Source organism: Muscardinus avellanarius (genome assembly GCF_963383645.1).
Source record: "Muscardinus avellanarius genome assembly, chromosome: 3".
Taxonomy (NCBI): Eukaryota; Metazoa; Chordata; class Mammalia; order Rodentia; family Gliridae; genus Muscardinus; species Muscardinus avellanarius.
In genome coordinates, this window is record NC_137788.1 from 140013041 (window position 1) to 140037845 (window position 24805).

The 24805-nt window shown below is 42.0% G+C and overlaps 1 protein-coding gene across 2 annotated transcripts in view; it reads right to left on the bottom strand.

Annotated features, from left to right (window-relative positions):
- Nucleotides 1-24805, bottom strand: part of SIN3A (SIN3 transcription regulator family member A) — a gene marked incomplete at both ends in the record, with an annotated part of 60306 nt that overhangs the window by 26360 nt on the left and 9141 nt on the right. For both annotated transcript variants that reach the window (XM_080691257.1, XM_080691256.1), the window contains 9 exons: nucleotides 3190-3306; nucleotides 3721-3931; nucleotides 4939-5057; nucleotides 8541-8630; nucleotides 12709-12867; nucleotides 12983-13135; nucleotides 13680-13931; nucleotides 16224-16506; nucleotides 18517-18623. In XM_080691257.1, coding sequence (XP_080547383.1) covers nucleotides 3190-3306; nucleotides 3721-3931; nucleotides 4939-5057; nucleotides 8541-8630; nucleotides 12709-12867; nucleotides 12983-13135; nucleotides 13680-13931; nucleotides 16224-16506; nucleotides 18517-18623 — 1491 coding nt within the window. The remainder of the gene's footprint in view (nucleotides 1-3189; nucleotides 3307-3720; nucleotides 3932-4938; nucleotides 5058-8540; nucleotides 8631-12708; nucleotides 12868-12982; nucleotides 13136-13679; nucleotides 13932-16223; nucleotides 16507-18516; nucleotides 18624-24805) is intronic.

A 24805-nucleotide genomic window follows, 5' to 3' on the forward strand; every position in this document is an offset into this window, starting at 1 on the left:
TGGGAGGCTAAGACAGGAGGATCGCACAGGTTCGAAGCCAGCCTCAGCTACTTAGTGAGGCTCTTAGAAACTTAGTGAGACCCTGTTTCCAAATAAAGTATAAAATAGGTCTGGGATTATATAACCCTGAGGTAGAAAAGCCCCTGGCTTCCACCCTAGTGCCACCAAAAATAAATAAATAAATTAATTAATTCTTACTGAACACCATTTATTTGCTGGCCACAGGCCAGCCTCTTCTGGTTAAAGACGGAAAGGGCAACATTTGAGTACCTTTCCCCTAAGCTTAACATTGTCTAAATGAGAGATAAAAAAAAACAAAAAAACAAAGCCAGGTGTGGTGGCATCTGTAATAACAGTACATAGGGAGCTAAGAAAGAAGGATCACATATCGAGGACAGCCTTAGCAATGTTGTGAGACTGTCAGCAACCTTAGTGAGACTGTTTCAGAAATGAAAAATAAAGATGAGTATGTTGGTACATGCCTGCAATCCCTGTACCTGGGAGGCTAAGACAGGCAGATTGCAGGTTTGAGGACAGTCTCAGCAACCTAATGAGATATTATTTCAAAATAAAAGGGCTGAGGGTGTAGCTCAGAGACAAAATGTCCTTGGGTTCAATCCCCAGTAGTACAGAGGGAAAAAAGGGCACACACACAAAAAAGACGTTACAGAGTAAACGAGTAGTCTTGAGGGCCTATAACGAAATGTCTGTTAGTCTCCTTAAATCTGCTTATTTTGGGGCTGCTGTTGGCATTTATCAAATACTGTTTTCTGCCCCCACTCTTAAATGCCCTGACTCCCATACAATTGGAGAGGGCCATGTAACTAGCTCTAGCAAATAGGTCATGATGAGACGAGGAGAAATATTTATTATTTCTATTCTGGAGCATTTAGAAGTATGTGATCCTTCTGAGCTCTCTTTCTTCTACAGACTAGCAATATTCAATATAGTAGCACCATCAGCAGGGGCACCCAAGTAAATATGATAAGCAAAATTCCTGCTAAACATCACTGTACAAGTAGCATAATAAATAAGCTTTTTGTTTTTACAAGTCACTGAGCTCAGAGAAATATATACACTGCAGTATTAATAACCTACTTTGATTGATAAATATTCCTTCAAATTAGCACATCTTACCAAATCCTAAGTGTACACACAAATACATACTTCTTTCCCCTTTGCCCTTGTGTAACAAACTGAGTATGACAAAAGAAACATCCTATAAAAAAGAGACACTCAGGCCATAGTGGTGGCTTATAATCCCAGTACTTGGGGGGCTGAGACAGGAGGACTGCAGGTTCATAGCCAGCCTCCTTAATTTGTCAAGGCCCTCTGCAACTTAGTGAGACTCTGTTTCAAAATAAAGAATAAAAAACAAGGCTGAAGGTGTAGCTTGGAGGCAGAATGCCCCTGGGTTCAATCCCTAGTACTATAAAACAAACGAAAGAGAGAGAGAGAGAGAGAGACAGGGAAAGGGAGATGGAGAGGGAGACTCAGCTAAGTGTCGGCGCATGCATGTAAGCCTGGTGGCATGTATGTATAATCCCATTACTTGGGAGGTTGAAGGACAGCCTTAGAAACTTAGTGAAGCCATCAGTAACTTAGATCTTGCTTCAAAATAAAAAAATAAAATAGGCCTGGGAGTGTAGCTCAGAAGTAGAATGTTTCTGTGTTCAATCCCCAGCCCGCCTCCCAAAAATCTAAATGATTACTACTCAGGCATTAATAGATAATTTCAGTTAAAAAAGCTTAAGGTGATCGCCGGATGTGGTGGCGCACACTTGTAATCCCCGCACTTGGGAGGCAGAGACAGGAGGATCACGCAGGTTCGAAGCCAGCCTCGCTGGCGTAAGGGACCCTGTTTCCAAATAAAAGTATAAAATAGGTCTGGGAGTGTAGCCTGGAAGTAGAAGGGTTTCTAGGAACCCCAGTACCACCACCACAAAAAAAAAAAAAAAAAAAAAAAAAAGCTAAAGTGATCTAGATAAGCTACTTTTTTTTTTTGGTGGTGGTACTGGGAGTGGAACCCAGAGGCTTTCTACCTCCGGGCTATACTCCTAGACCTATTTTATATTTTATTTGGAAACAGGGTCTCATTAAGTTGCTGAGAGCCTCACTAAGTAGCTGAGGCTGGCTTCAAATCTACGTGATCCTCCTGTCTCAGCCTCCCAAGCGCGGGGATTACAAGCGTGCGCCACCACGCCCAGCTAGATAAGCTACTTTTGCCATAAAAATGTTACTAATACATTTGACAAGCATAAAGCATAGCAATACCATTGTAAGCATTTACCACAGAAGAATGTAAGACTCTGGCTCTTCAGTCTTAAAAACTAGCCCTGCCGGGCATGGTGGTGCACGCTTGTAATCCCTGTACTTGAGGGCTGAGACAGGAGGATCAGGCAGGTTCGAAGCCAGCCAGTCTCATGAGGCTCTCAGCAACTTAGTGAGATCCTGTTTCCAAATAAAATATAAAAATAGGGCTGGGAGTATAGCCGGAGGTAGAAAGCCTCTGGGTTCCACCTATAATGCCCCTACCCCAAAATCTAGCCCTCACAGCCAGTCATGGGGGCACGGAAGCATTTGGGGGGCTGAGACCAGATATTGCGGTTCGAGGACAACCTCAGCTACTTAGTGAGGCCCTCGGCAACTTAGTGAGACCCTATTTCAAAATAAAGAATAAAAAATAGGGCAGGGAGTATAGCTCAGAGGCCAAATGCCTCTGGGTTTCATCCCCAGACCCCCCCCCCCAAAATAAAAAAATAATAATTAGTCAGGCATGGTGGCACATGCTTGTAATCCCCGCGCTTGGGACGCAGAGACAGGAGGATCGCGCAGGTTCGAAGCCAGCCGCACACGCTGGCTTAGGAGACCCTGTTTCCAAATAAAAATGTAAAAATAGGTCTGGGAGTGTAGCCCGGAGGTAGAAGGGCTTCCAGGAACCCCAGTACCACCAAAAAAAAAAAAAAAAAAATAATAATAATAATAATAATAATAATAATAATAAATAAGTAAATAAATAAATAAATAAATAAAGACTAAAATGTAGGGCTGGGGGTGTAGTTCAGAAGTAGACTGCCCCTGGGTTCCATGCCCAATACTAAATAAGAATAAAAAATACGGCTGGAGGCGCTCACAAGTAGAATGTCCCTGGGTTCAGTCCCTAGTACTGAAAAATAAATAAGTTTGTACCTCAAAGCGTTCATCTTCACACCGATATATATGTTCTTCATACTGAGTCTTCTTCGAACTAACAAAGGTGGAGTCCTCAGACCATGACGGGAAGGAAACCCAAGTATCATTTAAAACCTTTGGGTAGAAAAAGGGAGATTGAAACAAAGACCTAAAAAAGTTTTCCACTGATTAAGCATTCTCAATAAAAAGACAAAACATTTTCTTTTGAAAAAGTTCTTGATTTTATCATTTATATAAATTCTTTTTTTTTTTCTTTTTTCTTTTTTGTGGTGCTGGGGATGGAACCCAGAGGCTTTCTACCTTCGGGCTACACTCCCAGATCTACTTTATATTTTACTTGGAAACAAGGTCTCATCAAGTCTGAGAGCCTTGCAGCTGAGACTGGCTTTGAACTTGCACAATCCTCCTGCCTCAGCCTCCCAAGTACTGAAATTACAAGCGTGCACCACCACACCTGGCTACATAAATTCTTGAACCCTGGTATCACTACCACCTGAAGAAAGGTGCGAATTAAAGGCTGAGTCTTACCTCTTTACAGAGAGGAGTCCGCCCTGTACACTTGGGCTGCTGGTAACTCTTGGGTAGGGCTCGATAGCTGGAGCCCAGCCGTTTACAAGAGGCATAATCTATTTCCATGGCAATCCCCTCTGTGGCTCGTTCCTTTGGAAAAGTTTCCAAATGTACAGATTCCTTATAGCCCAGAAAGTTTTTAAACCAATTAAACAATTCAGGAAATTTCCTGAAAAATCAAACCAAAAACTCGTAAGCAATGAGAGGTATGATGTGTTATCCTGAGGTATGACTATCAACAGTCAGTGCTGGGTCAGAACTTTGCTACCAGGAACAAATTCCAGTGACAATTATTTCCTTAAGCACTGCTTCTAAGCCTTTGGTTTCTCCTTTCCTCACAGAATGTTCTCAGATCAGTTAAAGTGGTGATGGAAAAGATGCACCAAAACTAGGCAATCACCAACTATTGCATTGATCAAGAATATTGCTTCAGTGTTCACATAATTCTTAGGTTGTCAAATACAGTCAAGATTCTAGAACTCTGGAAGAGATTTGTCTGCAGTAGTCAGAGGATCTGGAGACAAGCCTCGGCCATTAATAGACTGATACTTCAGCCACTCTCTATTTTTCTCATCCCTAATGTCAGACAAGGTGACTTTTATGATGATGATGATGTGTGTCGGTGCACACGTGTGCTGGGGATTGAACCCAGAAACATTCTACCTCAAGCTATATCGCCAGCTCTATTTTATATATATATATATATTTTTTTTTTTGGGGGGGGGGTTTGAGGATGGAACCCAGGGGTATTTGCCCTCCAAGCTACACCTCCTGCCCTATTTTTCATTCTTTATTTTGAAACCGGGTCTCACTGAGTTGCAGAGGGCCTCACTAAGTGGCCGAGGCTGTCCGCGAACCGCGATCCTCCAGGTCTCAGCCTCCCGAATGCTGGGATTACAAGCGTGCGCCACCACACCCGGCTCCATTTTATATTTTGAAAGAGGGTCTCACTAAGTTGCTAAGAGTCTATGTTGCTGAGGCTGGCTTTGAACCTGCAATCTTCCTGCCTCAGCCTCCCATGTATTGGGATTATAGGCGCAGGCAACCACACCCAGCTCTACGACATTTTGAGTCAACTGATTTACCTCAGTTAACTTTACACAACATACTCTCACAAATCAAATGCCACCTCAACTCCAAATCACAACTAGTAACTAAACCCCTGGCTTCACTTACCCCAGAAAAGGAGAGACTAGTTGCACCAGCTCAGCCCGAGAAATCACCTCCTGGTTAAAGATAACAAGACAGCGCAGAAAATTTTCATAGGCCTCTGCACTCCGCAAAGCCTTTCGGACCTTATGGACACAACCAGAAGAAAAATGATTACATAGGGAATGAAGACTTTATATTACTTTTTTTAAAGGTGGGGGAATCTGATATGATAGTCAATAATACTAAAAAATATTAGTTTTTTGAGATGCGATTATTACATTTGAACAAGAAACTTACTAAGATATTTATTGATAAATTAACTGGGATTTGTCTCCAAATAATCTAGAGTGGGTGAGGATACATATGAACGAACTAGGAACTGCTGGAGATGGAGAGTCTGAGGGATCACTGCAGTGTGTGTGTGTGTGTGTGTGTGTGTGTGTGTGTGTGTGTGTCTGGGGATAGAGCCCAGGGGCATTGGACCTCCGAGCTACTCCTCTTACCCTGTTTTATATTCGTTATTTTAAAACAGGATCTAAGTTGCAGAGGGCCTCACTAAGTAGCTGAGAATTCAAGTGTGTACCACTACGCCTGGCTTTTTTTTGTGTGTGGGTCTCAGGATGGAACCCAGCGGCATTCTACCTCTGAGCCCTAATTTTTATTCCTTATTTTGAAACCGGGCCTCACTGAGTTGCGGAGGGCCTCACTAAGTAGCTGAGGCTGTCCGCAAAACACAACCCTCCTGTCTCAGCCTCCCAAATGCTGGGATTACAAGCGTGCCCCACCATGCCCGGATTTCCACTCTTCTCTTTACTTTTACATGTTTAAAATTTTCAATAATAAGCTGGGCATGGTGGCGCACGCTTGTAATTCCTGTGCTTAGGAGGCTGAGACAGGAGGATCACACGGGTTCGAAGCTAGCCTCAGCTACTTAGTGAGGTTCTCAGCAACTGAGACCCTGTTTCCAAATTTCCAAATAAAATATTTAAAAAACAGGTCTAGGAGTATAGCTGAGAGGTAGAAAGCCCCTGGGTTCCACTCCTAGTACCACAAAAAAAAAAAAAAAAAAAAAAAAAATTTTTTTTCATAATAGAGCTGGACGTGGTGGCGCACACTTGTAATCCCAGTACTTGGGAGGCTGAGATAGGAGGACTGAACAGATTCAAAGCCAGTCTCAGCTACTTATAGTGAGACCTTGTTGCTAATAAAATATATAATAGGTCTGGGAGTATAGCCTGGAAGTAGAAAGTTCCTGGGTTCCGCCCCAGTAACTAACACACACATTCCATAATAAAAAGTTTAAAAGTAAGATCCTGGAGTATACCTTTAGAAAGCCCCTAGGTTCAATCCCCAGTACCACAAAAGGGGGAAAATATATACATATATATAAAATGTATTTTTATACATATATAAATACTTCTATCTTCTGAGCTAATCCTTTTTTCTACAACGCTCTTTTAATACCCCCAAACCTAGAAATGTTCAAGGGCATAATCAAAGGAAAACTAACCTAAGTAGATGACTAATCAGAAGTTTTAGTTGCAAAAGAAATAGCATTGTGGTCCACTTGTAGGATTGTAGAATGTTACCAAGTAGTTTGCTTATGAACAAGTCCAAATCTAGACTTGCAAACCCTATTTCCTCATTCAGCCTCAATGATCAATATGTGCTAAATTTTGTTTCCTCTACATCCATTTCTTCTACCAATGAATTTTATTTATTTGTTTTATTTTTGTGGTACTGGGGGTGGAACCCAGGGGCTTTTCTACTTCTGGGCCATCCTCCCAGACCTATTTTACACTTTATTTGGAAACAGGGTCTCTCACTAAGTTGCTGAGAGCTTCACTAAGTAGTTGAGGCTGGCCTCGAACCTGCACTATCCTGTCTCAGCCTCCTAAGCACTGGGATCACAAGCATGTGCCGCCACGCCCGGCTTACTAATGAATTTTTAAAACAAACTTTATTTTTGTTTTTTCCTTTACTCTGTGTGTGTGTGTGTGTGTGTGTGTGTGTGTGTGTGTGTGTGGTACTAGGGATTGAACCCAGAGGCATTTTACCTTTCAGCCACACCCCTAGCCCAATTTTATTTATTAGGAAATAGGGTCTCACTAGGTTGCTAAGAGTCTCACTACTTGCTGAGGCTGTCCTTGAACCTGTGATCCTCCTGTCTCAGCCTGGCAAATGCTGGGAGTGTGCACCACCACACCCAGCCATTTCATGTACATTAGTTCAGTAGTCATCAAAACAAAAACATTACTTTTTTGGGGGTGGCACTGGAGTTCCTGGAAACCCTTCTACCTCCGGGCTATACTCCCTTTTTATTTGGAAACAGGGTCTCTTAAGCCAGAGAGGCTGGCTTCGAACCTGCGTGATCCTCCTGTCTCCGCCTCCCAAGCACAGGGATTACAAGCCTGCGCCACCACACCCGGCTAACACACTACTCTTTTGCAAGAATGAGCTTGCAGAGGCACACAGACAGACAGACAAACAGATCTGGAGGTACCAATAATGAAGTTAGGTCATTTGTCTTTCTGCAAAACCCCACAGGTGAAGACAGGATAAATCACCACCAGATCAACTCAGGCTGGTTCCTGCCAGTAAGAAGCTCAACAGCTGCCAGCTACCCTGATGAAAGTTGCCTGCGAATCACCTAAATGATTCCAAGGAGGAAGTCAGTTGCAAAAGTGCCAAACTAAGACACCACTTGGAGCAGGCTGTGTGTGGCCACTAGCCTGTAATCCCAGTACCTGAGAGGCAGAGAAAGAAAGATTGCAGGTTGTTGGCCAGCACTGCTAACTTATAGTGAGACCCTCTGAAACTTAGTGAGATTTTGTTTAAAAAAAAAAAAAAAAAAAGAGCTGGGGGTGTAGCTCAGAGGTAGAATCCCCCAGGGTTTAAACCCCAGTACCCTCTCTCAAAAAAGACACCACACAACACTGTTTACAACAGTAATCGCCACTCCAGCTGCTCATTAGAAACACCTGGGGATCTTTGAAATCTCCAATTAAATCAGAATCCCCACCAACACTCTGTATACTCGAAGTAAGTACCACAGCAATTAGAAGATTGCAAATCATCTTAGACTGGGTGAGTAACTAAGTGGCAGAGCCCATGCCTAGCACGTGTGAGGCCCTGGGTTCAATTCCCCAGCACTTCAAGGGGAGGAGGGGAGAGTGATCTTAAGTCCTCAACAGTTGGTACAGACACCAGGACTTCCAATTGCACTGACCCGGACACCTCCAAGGAGGAACATCAAACATCTTTTGAGAGGAACACAATGCATTTCTTAAAAGGTTCTTTTCCATTGTAGGAAATGTTATATTTTGCCACAAACTATTCACAAAACCAAAGCAGATAAAGCTATTTCTCTAGCTATGCTAAAAGTTAAGTGCAAACAGAAAGAACCCATGACATGGAATTATGTTAAAAAAATATAAAGTCCTAGGGCTGGGTAGGTTTAGCTCAGTGGTAGAGTGCTTGCCTAGCATGAGCAAGACTCTGGATTCAAACCCCAACACTGCAAAAACAAAAACAACCGCAAAGTCGTAATCAGCTTGATGTCTTTGAAAAAAAGCCTTCTTGGGAAATAGGCTTCTTTGTCATTGATAGCTACTGATATCACTCACCTTATCAAAAAATAATGATTCAGTTCCAACACCATGCTTGCTGGCATCTGCCATAGAAGAATCCTTAAGGCTAAGCAGTTTGGGTTTCTTCTGCAAAAAAGAAAAAATATAGCCATGTAAGATTCAAAGTTCTCAAAATTTTATTTTTACCTCTTAAAGAGTTCCACAACTGAAACCACTGATGAATGATGATTTGGAACAAATGAGAATTCAAGTCACTAACTCACTTAAGAGTTCTAGTTCTACACATCTTCTTTACTTGAGTTTGCCTGTCATCACTTTTTTCCACCAGATACTCATTCTACTCCCCAAGTAGTCTCTCCAGAAATGACATTACTGTGACAAACTTTTAAAACTAATAGTCTTCCTTTTTCCAGAAGTTAAAATCAACTTTCTTTCTAATCTAATGCAATTGTTTTCTTTCCTACTAATTGAAGAAATATATTGTTTATAAAAAAAGAACTACCATACCCAGGGTTGACAAAAGTCAGCTTTAATCTTTTTTAAAAAAACATAGCTTAAACTCGGTGTGGAGGCGCACGCTTGTAATCCCAGTACTTGGGAGGCTGAGACAAGGAGGATCATGGTTCACAGTCAGCCTCAGCTACTTAGTAAGAGCCTGTTTCAAAATAAAGAATAAAATATAGGGCTAGGGGTGTAACTTGGAGGTAGAACACCTCCGGGTTCAATTCCCAGTTCTGAAAATAAATAAATAAGCAAACATAGTTCATTTTCCTGATAGAAATAACTACTTTGTCAGCAATATCCACCTGGACTAATTTAATATTGTTTTAAAGGGAAGCAGCAGAGCCTATGTATAGGCAATCCTAATACCTGAAAGGCTGTGAAAGGATTATTTGAAGCCAGCCTCAGCAACTTAAAGGGAACGAACTGGCCATGATATAAACCTGTCAGGCAAAAATTTATTTTTGTTTTTTTGAGTGCCTACGCCTCACTCGTGCTAGGGAAGCATTCTACCACTAAGCTTTACCCATAGCTGAGGAATTTACTTTAAACAATCCACGTCTCACCACCTTTGAAGAAATGCACAAACTTTGGGAGAAGTAGCACATTTACCATGACCATCTCACAGAGCACACTTTGTGAGGGGCAACAGCCTCTGCTCGCACTGCCTAGGAAAATTAGCTGGGGAACTATAAGCCCCAACACACTGTTTTCACCTGTGGGTCCAATCAGGTAGGGGAGGAAATAAATCCAAGAGTTGAGCCTATCTACTGAGTTGCTTTTTTTTCCTTCTCTTTTTTGCAGGTCTGGGGATGGAACCCAGGGGTATTCTACCTCCAAGCTACACCCCCTGCCCTTATTTTTTTATATTCTTTTTAACTTGAGACAGGGTCTCACTAAGTTGCGGAGGGCCTAAGTGGCTCAGGCTGTCTGCGAACAGCAATCCTCCAGTCTCAGCCTCCCAAATGCTGGGATCACAAGCATGCACAATCATGCCCAGCCTGAGTTGATTCTTGCTAGCTACATAAACTAATACCATTTAATGCAATGAAGAATAGAGAGCACAGATTTCAAGAGAAGCCATAGCCAGGCGTAGTGGTGCATGCCTGTAATCCCAATACTTGGAAGGCAGAGATAGAAGGATCATGGGTTTGAGGACAGTTTCCCCAAGTAGTCATACTCTTGTCAACGTGGTGAGAACGAGTTTCAAAATAAAAGAGAATCAGCCAGGCGTGGTGGCGCACACTTGTAATCCCAGCATTTGGGAGGCTGAGACCTGAGGATCGCGGTTCATGGACAGCCTCAGCTACTTAGTAAGGTCCTCCGCAACTTAGTGAGACCCTGTTTCAAAATAAAAAATAAAAAATAGGGCAGGGGGTATAGATTGGAGGTCAAATGCCCCAGGGTTTCATCTCCAGACCCCTCCAAAAAAAACTAAGTGAGACCCGGTTTCAAAATACACAATAGAGCCTGGCATGGTGGCGCACGTTTATAATCCCCGCGCTTGGGAAGCAGAGACAGGAGGATCACGCAGGTTCGAAGCCAGCCACGCGTGCTGGCTTAAGAGACCCTGTTTCTAAATAAAAATGTAAAAATAGGTCTGGGAGTGTAGCCCGGAGGTAGAAGGGCTTCCAGGAACCCCAGTACCACCAAAAAAAAAAAAAAGAATAAAAAATTGGGCAGGTGTGTAGCTTGGAGGTCAAATGCCTCTGGGTTCCATCCCCAGACCCGCAAAACAAACAAATAAACAAAAAAAGAGTCCAGGGTGTAGCTCAGAGGTAGAATACCTCTGGGTTGGTTCAATCCCCAGTGTCTGTCTGTGTCTGTCTGTCTGTCTGTCTGTCTCTCTCTCTCTCTCTCACACACACACACACACACACACACACACACACACACACACACACCATCTTAAGTTCTATAAAACGATGGGTTCTTCAAAAGTGTTGGGGATACCTAATTTGTCAGTCCTTGGAGTCATTTCCTTGTTCACCAATCACTTTCCCTTCTTTTTTATCTGTGTACTGGGGATTGAAGCCCGGGGCATTCTGCCTCTGAGCTACATCCCAACCCTGTTCTATTTACCTTGCAAAAGGGCTTCACCCAGACATAGTGGTGCACACCTGTAATCCCAGTTCTTGGGTGGCTGAGACAGGAGTGCAAGTAACTTCTCACAACTTAGTGAGGCCCTCCACAACATAGTGAGATCCTGTTTCAAAAATAAAATAGCCGGGCTGGTGGTGCACGCTTGTAATCCCCGCACTTGGGAGGCTGAGACAAGAGGACCACACGGGTTCGAAGCCAGCCTCAGCTACTTAGTGAGGCTCTCAGCAACTTAGTGAGACCCTGTTTCCAAATAAAATATAAAAAAGGTCTGGGAGTATAGCCCATAGGTAGAAACCCTCTGGGTTCCACCCCCAGTACCACCAAAAAAAAAAAAAAAAGAATAAAATAGGTCTGGAGATATAGCTTGTAGGTAGAATGCCTCTGAGTGCCACTTTTAGTACCAAAAAAAGATAATCTCAAAAAGCACCTACACTATACTCACAAGTCGACCCCAGATACCATTCACTTTTTCTTGAAACTAATTACTAAGCTCAAGGATTTTCTTTCTTAGCACAAAACAGGCTTAAAGTATCAAATCAGAAAAAAGAAAAATTAGTTAAGTCTTGGAGAGCGTTGGCAACAAAAAAAGAAGAAATGAGCTGGTAGCTCATAGCAGAGAAGAGATACAAGAAGAAGAAAGAAAATCAGTAAGAACTCAGAAGAGCACAGTAATCCAAGCAATAGGTTTTATCGGTTACTTTTGGCACTGAGAATTGAACACAAGGGGTCTTCTATCTCTGAGCCACATCCCAACCCTATTTTGTATATTTATTTATTGGGTGGTACTAGGGATGGAATCCAGAGGCTTTCTACATCCATGCTACACTCCAAGACCTATTTCTTATTTATTTTGTGGTTCTGGGGATGGAACCCAGGGGCATTCAACCTCCGAGCTACACCCCCGGCCCTATTTTTTATTCTTTATTTTGAAACTGGGTCTCACTGAGTTGCAGAGGGCCTCACTAAGTAGCTGAGGCTGTCCGCGAACCACGATTATCTGGTCTCAGTCTCCCGAATGCTGGGATTACAAGTGTGTGCCACCACGCCCGGCTCTATTATATATATATATATATATATATATATATATATATATATATATATATATGTGTGTGTGTGTGTGTGTGTGTGTGTGTGTGTGTGTGTGTATGTATGTATGTATGTATGTATGTATGTAATTTGGAAACAGGGTCTCACTAAGTAGCTGAGGCTGGCTTTGAACCTGTGCGATCCTCCTGTCTCAGCCTCTGAAGTGTGGGGATTACAAATGTGCGCCACCACGCCTGGCTTATTTTTTAATTTAAAACAGGGCTTCACTAAGTTGCTGAGACTAGCCTAAACACGATCCTCCTGTCTCAGCCTCCCAAGTACTGGAATTACAGGTATGTGCCACCATGCCTGGCCTCAACAGGTGTTATTCTAACATTCTTTTGCAAAGCCAGATAAGAAGCTTTGCATCAAGTCTCTGTGACCTATACCAACTTACTGCAAATATCCAAGATCCAACTGTCACCCTTAGGGTAAGAACAAGTGACCATCCTTAGAATGGACATACACTGTACTGCTTGTGGAACTAAAAGTAACAGCTCCTGCCTACCATTACCTTCACTGGAGGGGTGGCTCCTGTTCCAGAGTGCCTTCGGATCTGGCAGCCATTCTGGCTGGGCCTCTGTGGCTTGTTGTTTAGCTGGGGCTTCTTGACAGTGCCTCCATGGTCATTTCTCACAGAATCAACCTTCTCTGCAGTTGTTTTGCTTAGAAGCTAATTAAGACACATAAAAGTGGTTAACGCTCTGATCAAAGCAAGTATCCTCTAGAAACCACCACCTTCTGATCGTAGCTTTCCAACTTATCTAATAATTCTAAATGACACATACCACAGAGCTGTTGGCATCTGGTAGAAACTGCCCAAACTCAGACAATAGATCTTCCTGGTTTTTAAAGAGTCGCGCCACCTGGGCATATACCTCCTGCTCAGTCAAAGCAGGAGTATAGTTTCCTCCAGCTTCCTTGGCATTGCGCTGCTCTTTCTATGGAATTGCAAATAGAAAGAGATACTAGTAAGGAGCCACCAATCACATACCACTGAACATTTTCTGTAATGTTTGATATATGTTATATTATTTACTTAGGCTGCACTAAAGAAAGTTTATGTTCTTAATACCAGTATTCACTACAGGCTTTTTAGTTGAAAAAAGAAAAGATGGTAGATTGTGACAATTCCTTTAAAACTAGGGAAGTAAATATGAATGTGGAGTGGGAGGTGGAAAGGTCATATAATTGATAAGACACAATACATTAGAGAAATTTCTCTTTCACCTACTGTATATTAACTGGTCTATACAACTTGGCCTCTATAAACTCAGATAATAAAAGGTGTCCTGGGGCCAATGATTTTGAAAATCCTAAGAAACTACAGGGAATTCAAGATAGGCAAATAAAATTGGCTTCATAAACAGACATTATAGTTTCTAATTGGTTAAATTAGTGGGCACAATGATGTTTCTTCAATTTCTTAGACTAGCACTCAGAGGGTAGCCTGGATAAGACAGGCAGAAAGGGCAAACTTCTTACCTGATATGTGTGCAAAATCTCCAGGAATGCTTTGTAGATGTCGGGTTGGCCTTGGAATCTGTTCTTGATCTTATTAACATAGTTGATGGCATGATTAAACTCCACAGGCTGATTGTTCTGCAAGGATGGAGCCGTTCCCAAAGAGATTGTCACTGGTGTATGAGGCTGGACGGGTGGAGAACGTGGTGATGCATATGGTGGGAGTGGAGGAGTCTGCTGGCTGGCTGGAGTATGTGCTTGTAGTTGGGAAGGCTAAAAGAAAAAATTATTTTATTTTTCTCAACAGCACAGATGGTTTGAAATTTCTAAAACTAAGAACAAACTAAAAACAAACAAGATGTATGGTCAACTGATGTTCTTTACTCAGGCCAGTACTTTAACTCAACTAAAACCATACTAGAAAGGAGTGAGAGATGTAGAGGGTGCATACATTCTGATACAAACATCTTCAGTTTCAAATTTTTAAAATATAACCTTAATACTGGAGCCATCTCCAATTTTTTGTGTGCAATTTTTAAGCTTATTAGCTCAATAGTTACAAATAGAGGGGATAGAGCACCTCATTCTGTATGGATCTTTAACGTCAAAGAGGACAATACCATAATTGTTGCAGCAACTCCATAGAAAAATGTTTTCTAGACCCACTCTATCCAATAAAACTCTGAGATGATGAAAAATTCTTTATTTGCACCATCCTGTAAGAGAGTCATTGCCACATGCGGTTACAGACCACTTGAAATGTGAACAACCAAAAGCTGAATTTGATGTTTTGCTTTTTTTTTGCAGCACTGGTGATGGAACCCAGGGGCATTCTACCATCGAGCTACATCCCCAGCCCTATTTTTTATTCTTTATTTTGAAACAGGGTCTCACTGACTAGCTGATGCTGGCACTACCCCGGATTCTCCTGTCTCAGCCTCCCAAACGCTGGAATTACAAGCATGTATCACCACGCCTGGCTTGAATTTAACTAATTTAAATATAAGCTGGGTGTGGTGGCACACACATGTAATCCCAGTGCTTGGGAGCTTGAGACAGAAGAATCTCAGGTTGAAGCCACTCTGAGCAATTTATTGAGACCCTCTGCAACCTAGCAAGATCCTGTTTTCAAATAAGAAATAAAATGGGACTGGGAGTAGATCTAAGAAGTAGAATGCCTCTGGGTTCAATCCCCAGTAACACAAAAAAAAAAAAAACAGCCGAGCGTGGTGACACATGCTTGTAATCCCAGCGCTTGGTAGGCTGAGACAGGAGGATCGCACAGGTTTAAAGCCAGCCTCAGCTACTTCGTGAGACCCTGTTTCCAAATAACATATAAAATAGATCTGGGAGTATAGCCCAGAGGTAGAAAAGCCCCTGGGTTCCACCCCTAGTAGTACCACCAAAAGAGAAAAAAATAAAATTTTATTTTGGGGGGGTGGTACTGGGGTTCTTGGAAATCCTTCTACCTCCGGGCTACACTCCCAGACCTATTTTATATACATATTTTTTATTTGTAAGCAAGGTCTCTTAAGCCAGCGAGGCTGGCTTCGAACCTGCGCTATACTCCTGTCTCAACCTCCCAAGAGTGGGGATTACAAGCATGCGCCACCACGCCCGACTCAAATGAAATAATTTTAAGTGGCTAATGACTACTGTATCAGACAGTGCAGTTCTACACCAAAAGTACTCCATCAAACGCTGGGTGTGGCGGCACACACTTGTAATCTCAGTACTTGGGAGGCTGAGACAGGAGGATCACAGTTCTCAGCCTAAGCTACTCTGAGGCCCTTCACAACTTAGTGAGATTTTGTTTCAAAATAAATAAAAAATAGAGCTGGATGGTGGCACATGCTTGTAATCCCAGTACTTGGGAGGCTGAGACAGGAGGATCACACAGGTTAGAAGCCAGCCGTAGCTACTTAGACTCTTAGCAATTTAGTGAAACCCTGTTCCCGAATAAAATATAAAATAGGTCTGGGAGTATAGTCCAGAGGTAGAAAGCCCCTGGGTTCCATCCCCAGTACCACAAGAAATAAAATAAATAAAATATAAAAAATTTTAAAAATTGGGCTGGAGGTGTAGCTCAGAGGTGGCATGGCCGAGTTCCATCCCCAGTTTGTGTTCCCTCCCTCCCTCCCCACCACACACACACACACACACACACACACACACACACACACTCCATCATACTCATTTAAGGTCTTCTTAGTTTGACAAGACCTAATCTGTCAATGGAATACCTTCTGTAAATTGATAACCATGTGAGATGTAGTTCAATTTGACCATTTCCGAGTTAGGCACAGTGACACATTTGTAAATCCCAGCTACTCAGGAGGCTGAAGTAAATCACTTGGGTCCTTATTGGTTGCTGATGTGTTCATTTAAATAGATATCTAAATATGTGGTGTATAAACATGAACCATTTGATAGTGATGTGATATACTCATCTTCTCTGATGAAATCTCTGTAACTTGTGTAACCAAGTTTCATAAGGGGAAGTGTAAGGGAGGGTGCTTTCCAGGGGATGCATTTCACACAATGCAGTATTTTCCAAGTGCTCACCTTGCTGACTTTGGCAGGTGGGGGCTGAGGAGCTGGCTGGGCTGGAGCTGGGGCTGACTGGGCTGAAGGCTGAGAAGGATGTTGGGGTGGTGGCTGAGGCTGGGGCTGGATGCCATGGGTGGGGATCTGATGAACCTGGCCAGGAGTTGTCACGTTCACCATGTCATTGGTCTGCACCTCAATTTTGTAGCCAGGAGGCAAGAAGGTGTTGAAGCCCATGATCAGGTCAGGGTGGCCTTTAAACAGCTGGGACACACGACTAATCACTCCTGGAGTGTCGATGCTGATAAGAACCAAAAAGAAAAGTGATGAATGGCAGGTTTGACAAATAACCTAGTAAGAAAAAAAAAAAGTCCACTTAACTTTCCACTATATTGTCTCTAAACAGAAAAGGCAAGTAAAATCAATCTGCATGTTATAATAATTAACAACACACAAAGTATTCCATCCAGTATCCCCTCCACACACACACAACCCCAAAAATCCCAAATCCAGAGCCATTTTAACTTTAGACCCAAAGAGGTTTGGTCACAAATTTCAACAGAATATACACTCGTGGCAACAACACTATCAAACAGGTAGTCAATGAATCTAAAGTTGCAATTCCCAAGCAAGATCTCCCCCTATTTTAAGGTACTGGGTATTGAATCCGTGGGGTTCTACTTCTGAGCTACACACCCAGCCCTTTTTATTTTTTATCTATCTATCTATCTATCTATCTACCTATTTTTGCAGTTCTGGGGATTGAACCCAGGGGCAGTCTACCTCCAAGCTACACCCCCAGCCTTATTCTTTATTCTTTGTTTTGAAACAGGTCTCACCACATTACAGGGCCTCACTAAAGTGGCTGAAGATGACCTCAAATCTGCAATTCTTCTGTCTCAGGCTTTAAATACTGGTATTACAAGCACGTACAACCACGTCCAGCTTTATTTTTATTTTGAGCCAGCATCTTGCAAAGTTGTTTAGGGTAGCCTCAAACTTGCAATTCTCTTGTCTCAGCCTCCCAAGTACTGAGATTACAAGTGTGCACCACACCTGTCAAGATCCAATCATCTTTTTGTTTAATAACTAGGGATTGGACCCAGGGACACTTTACCTCTGAGCTTTATCCCCAGCTCCATTTTTCTTTTGAAACAGGGTCTCACTAAGTTGTCCAGGCTGTCCACAAATCTGCGATGCTCCTGTCTCAAACTCCCCAAATACTGGGATTACAGGCATGCATCACCACGCCCTGCTAAGATCCAACCTTTGATACAACAGTATAAATTATTTACTGGGCATTATGTCTACGTTGTTTAGATAACTTACTCTCTTATTATAGTGATCCATGCTATAGTATCAGGGTACCTTAAACTAATTAAAATCAAAGTCTCTAAATAATTACCAGTAAGAAAGCATTAAAAGCCAGGCATGGTGGCGCACACTTGTAATACCTGCACTTGAGAGGTGGAGATAGTAGGATCACGCAGGTTCAAAGCCAGACTTGATAGCTTAAGAGACCCTGTTTCCAAATAAAAATATAAAAAAATAGAGCCAGGCGTGGTGGCGCACGCTTGTAAACCCAGCATTCGGGAAGCTGAGACCTGGAGGATCACGGTTCACGGATAGCCTCAGCTACTTAGTGAGGCCCTCTGCAACTCAGTGAGACCCGGTTTCAAAATAAAGAATAAAAAATAGGGCAGGGGGTGTAGCTTGGAGGTCAAATGCCCCTGGGTTCCATCCCCAGACCCACAAAAATTAAAAAAAATTAAAAATAAGTGTCTGGGAGTGTAGCCTGGAGGTAGAAGGGTTTCCAGAAACCCCAGTACCACCGAAAAAAAAAAAAAAGCATTAAAAAAATTTTAAGAAAAATGTATCACTATGAAAAATCTAGTGGCTGTAATTCCTATCAATAAAACAATACATAAATACATAAAATAAAGGTGCAATCCTAGCTGGGCGTGGTGGCGCACACTTGTAATCCCCACGCTTGGGAGGCTGAGACAGGAGGATCTCACAGGTTCGAAGCCAGCCTCAGCTACTTAGTGAGGCTCTCGGAACATAGTGAGACCCTGTTTCCAAATAAAGTATAAAAAATAGGGCTGGAAATATAACCTGGAGGTAGAAAGCCCCTGGGTTCCACCCCCAGTACTGCCAAAAAAACAAAAAAACAAAACAAAACAAAAAAAACAGGTGCGATCCTGAAAATTTAGCTTCCAGAAGGGGACATTCAACATATAAGAATTAGCTCTGGTCTCCCTCTAAAATTAACATCCCAAGCACAAACTTAAGTACAAACACACATTTTTACCTCTGAGATTTAAATTCCTTCATGATGTCTAGGAAATCATTGTAGACCTGAGGCTGACTACCAAACTGTAGCTTCACCTGGTCAAGATAGGACAGTGCATCCTCCACCTGAGGCAGAAATAAATCTCAAGGTTATTAAATAACGTGAGCCACAAATTAGTATGGGTTCTACCAATAAAGTTCAATCATAAAAAGAATCAAGTTAAAAACCTATAGCCTTGCCTTGGATATTCTGGAGAGAATAATCAAGAATTAATAACATTAATATACCATTCATTTTTCTACTTTATAAGCACCTACTAAGGTTAAACATGGAAGGCTCAATGCAGGGACGAAGAATTCAATGATAAGTAAGTCATAGCTTTCCTAACATCTGGGAATGATAACCAAGTGGAGCGGATGGGTACCCACTGAATACCTGGAGAGCATACAGAAACAGCACTGCTCTCCCCTCAACAAAGTGGATACAATCCATTAGGTGATGTGTAACAAAACTAAGGATGAGTACAAGTGAGCAAAAGTGAAGACCAGGGGAGAGAGCCAAAGGAGGCAGCATGGGCAAAATCCCAGATGGAACACCATGTGATGCATTTGAAAAACTGCAAACAGTACAGCTCTGCTGGAGGAGAAGGAATGGTAGGAAGAGTAACACAAAGTGAGAAAGGAGAAGCAGGCTCTAGATCCTGAAAGAATTTATAAATCTTGTTTAAAAGTAATTTAGATTTCCTTATCACCTGCATTTGGGTATACTCAATTTTACCTGGGTTGAAGAAAAAAATGGCATAAGACTGGTAGAGATTGAAAGGAGGTAAGAAGACCAGTTATGCTGTAAAAATAATTCATGGAATACTGGCTTGAATTACAGTATTGGCCAAAAGAACATAGAAAACTACACAGATTCAAAAGTTTTTATAAGCAAGGAGTGGTGTATACCTAAAATTCCAGGACTTGTGAAGCTGAGACAGGAAGTTTGCAGGTTCCAAGCCAGCCTTAGCAGCTTAGCAAGACTCCTGGCAACCTAGCAAGACTCCGCATCAAAATTAAAAATGGAGCCGGGCGTGGTGGCGCACGCTTGTAATCCCCGCGCTTGGGAGGCAGAGACAGGAGGATCGCGCAGGTTTGAAGACAGCCGCACGCGCTGGCTTAGGAGACCCTGTTTCCAAATAAAAATGTAAAAAGTAGGTCTGGGAGTATAGCCCGGAGGTAGAAGGGCTTCCAGGAACCCCAGTACCACCAAAAAAATAAATAAATAAATAAATAAAAATAAAATAAAATAAAATAAAAATGGGCTGAGAGTATAGCTTGAAAGTAGAATGCCTCTGAATTCAATGCCCAGTACAAATTATGAGTCTGATTCAAGACAACTTAATTTTTACTTGAGATATCCAATGGAAACATCCACTAGCTGATTCCTATATACTCTGGAACAAACATTTTAAATTATACAAAATAATAGGCTTAAAAAAAGTTTTAGATAGCTGGGCGTGGTGGCGCACGCTTGTAATCCCAGCATTCAGGAGGCTGAGATAGGAGGATCGTGGTTCGCAGACAGCCTCGACTACTTAGTAAGACCCTGTTTCAAAATAAAGAATAAAAAATAGGGCAGGGGGTGTAGCTCATAGGTTGAATGACCCTGGGTTCCATCCCCACACCCGCCAAAAAAAAAAAAAAAAAATTAGAAATAAATCTGACTTGATATAAGCCACACTTAGATATATTATAAAATGGAACATTTATGTTCAAATAAACCATTAAATGGTGCTACGGTATGAATGTTTCCCCAAATTTCCATGTTGAAACATAATCAGCATTGTAACAGTATTAGCTGGGCCTTTCACAGCAGAATGATGAAGCAGAGCCCTTGTGAGGTTGGTGACATGGAGGGCACTGGGTACTGACCCTCCCTGCCCTTCCACCTTTTGCCATGAAGTCTTTGTTTGTGGTGCTGGGGACTGAACCCAGGGACATTCAAGCTACACTCTCAGCCTGATTTATTTTGAAATGGGATCTCACAAAGTTGCAGAGGGCCTAAGTAGCTGAAGCTGCCTACAAACCTGCGATCCCCCTATTTCAGCCTCCCAAATACTGGGATTACAAGCATGTGCCACCATGCCTAGCTTGTCATGAAGTTTTTTTGTCTTGTTTTTTGGGGGTTTTTTTTGGTGGTAGTGGGGTTCCTGGAAACCCTTCTACCTCTGGGCTATGCTCCCAGACCTATTTTTATACTTTTTTATTTGTAAACAGGGTCTCTTAAGCCAGCGAGGCTGGCTTCGAACCTGTGCGATCCTCCTGTCTCCGCCTCCCAAGCGCGGGGATTACAAGCATGGGCCACCACGCCTGGCTGTCATGAAGTTTTTTTTTTGGTGGTACTGGGGGTGGAACCCAGAGGCTTTCTACCTCCGGGTTATACTCCCAGACCTTTTATTTGGAAACAGGGTCTCACTAAGTTGCTGAAAGCCTCAGTAAGTAGCTGAGGCTGGCTTCGAACCCATGCGATCCTCCTGTCTCAGCCTCCCAAGTGTGGGGATTACACGCGCGCGCCATCACACCCGGCTTGTCATGAAGTATTTTAAGGCACCACCCTGAAAACAAAAACTAGACCCACACTAGACAATGAACCTTGTAGACACCTTGATCTTGTTTTTTTTTTTTTCAGCCTCCAGATCAGATATAAAATTTTTATTATTTATAAATTACCCAGTCTCAGGTCGTTTATTAAACTGCCCGTATTTCAGTATTATATCACAGGTCACACACTTGGTCAATTTCTACAAGTGTGTGTGATTTAGAATTGAACCGTGGAGTAGCATTCTACCTCCAAACTACATCCCAGCCCATTTTTATCTTATTTCTGTTTTTTGCAATACTAAAGATTGAACCCGGGGCATTCTACCTCTGAGCTACACCCCCCAGCCTATATTTTATTCTTTATTTTGAAACAGGGACTCATTACATTGCAGAGGGCCTTACTAAGTAGCTGAAGCTGGCTGCAAACCTGCGATCCCCCATCTGTCTCCCAAGTACTGAATTTACAAATGTGTGCCGCCACACCTGACTTATTTTTTGCAATTCTGGGGATGGAACCCAGAGGCATTCTACCTCAAAGCTACACCCCAGCCCTATTTCTGATTCTTTATTTTGAAAGCGTGTCTCACTGAGTTGCAAAGGGCCTCACTAAGTAGCTGAGGCTGTCCGCAAACCGCTATCCTCAGGTCTCAGCCTCCCAAATGCTGGGATTACAAGCATGCGCTACCACGCCCGGCTTAATTTTTTTGTTTTTAAACAGGATAGATTGCTGAGTCTCACTAGTTGCTGAAGCTGGCCTTGAACCTGGGATCCTCCTGTCCTGCCTCTCCCAAGTACTAGGATTAGAGGTACCACCATACCTGGCAATTCCTACTTGTTTCATGGTTGGTTTTTCATACATAAATGACAGTTTCTGTTGACATTCAGTGGACTATTTATTTTCAGAACCTTCCTTGTTGAAATGTTTCATTAATGACCAATTATTGGAATATAAAGCTCAAAACATATAGCAGGATCAAACTTTGGAAGACATTTCAGAATAGTCTTCACCATTAAAATGACAAAAAAGAATTACCAAAAATAAACAAATACAGTCAGGTGTGGTGGTGCATGCCTATAATTCCAATACTTGAGAGACTGAGAAAGGAAGATCACAGGTTCAAGACTACCATGCTGCCGGGCGTGGTGGCACACGCTTATAATCCCCAAGCTTGGCAGACGGAGACGGAAGGATCGCACAGGTTCGAAGCCAGCCTCGCTGGCTTAAGAGACCCTGTTTACAAATAAAATATAAAATAGGTCTGGGAGTGTAGCCTGGAGGTAGAAGGGCTTCCAGGAGCCCCAGTACCACCAAATAAACAAACAAACAAAGATTACCATGCAGTAACATAGTGAGACACAGTTTCAAAATAAAATAATATACAAAAGGCTGGGGGATGTAACTAAGAGGTAGAATACCCCTAGGTTCAATCCCTAGTACTACAAAAATTAAACAAATATGATAAGCTATATAACTACAGTAGATATAAAAGTATAGAAACCAAAAGAAAAAAAAATCAAATATAACATGAATGTTTGGAAGAAAAAAGAAAATAGAAGGTCCTAATAAGACAGTTTAAAAAATTAGTTATAAGAACCAAGTGTGGTGGCGCACACTTGTAATCCCAACATTTGGGAGGTGGAATCAGGAGGACTGTGGTTCGAGCCAGCCTCAGCTACTTATTGAGGCCCTTTGCAACTCAGAAAGACCCTGTTTCAAAAATAAAGAATAAAAAATAGGGCTGGGGATATAGCTCGGATATAGAATGCCCCTGGGTTTCATCCCCAGACTCATAAAAATAAACAAACAAACAAACAAACAAACAAGATACTTACACTTTTTTTTGCAGGTAGCAATCAGTTTTAATTTATACTGTAATACCTATCTCAAATATGAACATAAACAAATCTTCTGGCCCCTTCATACTAGTTGTAAAAAAAATTCCACTGCAATTACTTACTTCCTACACTGAGTTTCTATTGACAAAACATATTTTTGATTGGAAATGTTTATCTAGGAACTTTCCTCTGATACAGACATAGATATTATAGGGAGTAATGGTGTGTTTTATCATTCCCAAGTTTTTTCTGCCCTTCTCTATCAGACCTTTTTGTGCTGGGAAGATACTTGCATTTAACAATAGTGAAAAAGTTATCTATAGTCCAAGTCTTATTAAGAAAAAAAAGTTCTACTGGAAGTAGTGGCACACGCTTGTAATCCCAGCATTTGGTCGACTGAGATAGGAGGATTGTAATTCGTGGCCAGCTTCAGCTACTTAATGAGGCCCTCTGCAACTCAGTGAGGCCCTGTTTCAAAATAAAGAATAAAAAATAGGGTTGGGAGCATAGTTCAGAGGTAGAATGCCTCTGGGTTCTATCCCCATACCGCAAAAAAAAAAAAAAAAAAAAAAAAAAGTTCTTTTACGTGATACTGGAGCTTGAACCTTGTGACACCTTATCACTTACCTACATCCCTAGTCCTTTTTATTTTGAAACGATATCTCACTGAATTGCCCAGCCAGGCCTCGAACTTGTGATCCTCCTGCCTAAGCCTCCCAAGTAGCTGGATTACAGGTGTGTACCACACCACACCAACCTAATCTAACTCTTTTTTTGTGTTTGATACCAGGGAATTAACCTAGGAGCATTCTACTTCTGAAATAAACCCCTGGCCGTATTTACTTTTTTATTTGGAAACAGAGTCTCTCCAGGTTGCTCAGAGTCTCAATATATTACTGAGGTTATACTCAAACCTATGATCCTCCAGGTACTGGGATTATAGACATGTGCCACCACACTTGGCTCAGGCTAGTCTAACTCCTCTTAGTATGTATACAGTTCCAAGAACCACAATGTAGAATTAAACAATTCCCACTAGAAAGCAGTTATTTAGAAGCTATAGATTTAAGCCAGCAATTGGGGAGCCCTTTAGACTCTGCTAATGAATTCTCCTAGCTCATTTCAACAGGGATTTATTATTAAGGTCCTGAACCTCCTGAAGTTTGCTGTCATGTTGGCAAGACAAATAGGAGCAAGTGTAAAGAGAACTTGTTAAATGTGTGCCAAATATCTGTACTGCTGGCAATTCAAAAAATAGCTAATCACACTATGCATGACTCAAATTATTCAAATCCCTGGTCACCTATCTGCTAAAGACAAAAAAGAAAGTATAAACAATGCTGATGACTGAAATAACCTAAAAATTGAAATAACCTAAGCAGTCTTATGGAATACTCCCCCCCCCTTTTTTTTGGCAGCTCTGGGGATGGAACCCAAGGGCCTTCTACCGCAGAGCTATACCCTCAGCCCTATATTTTTTTTATTCTTTATTTTGAAACAGAGTCTACTGAGTTACAAAGGGCCTCACTACATAGCTGAGGTACCACGCCTGGCCTGGAATACTTCCTTATTAAAGAGTATAAATCATGTACTAAAGTTGATTAAAATGCTTAGAAAGCATTTTAAGACTGACCCCAAAATGGCAGGCAATATGAGAATACTTCAGTTAAATTACATAAGTCAAACCAAGTGTGATGGTGCATGCTTGTAATCTCAGTTACTTGGGGAGCTGAGACAGGAGGATCACAGGTTTGTAGCCAGCCTCAGCTACTTAGTGAGGCCTTCTAAAACTTAGTAAAACCCCCTTAGGAATACAGTCAAGGCTGTAACTAAAAGAACAGATCAGGAAACTCTACATGAGACTCACTCCATAGCCCCAAATCCAA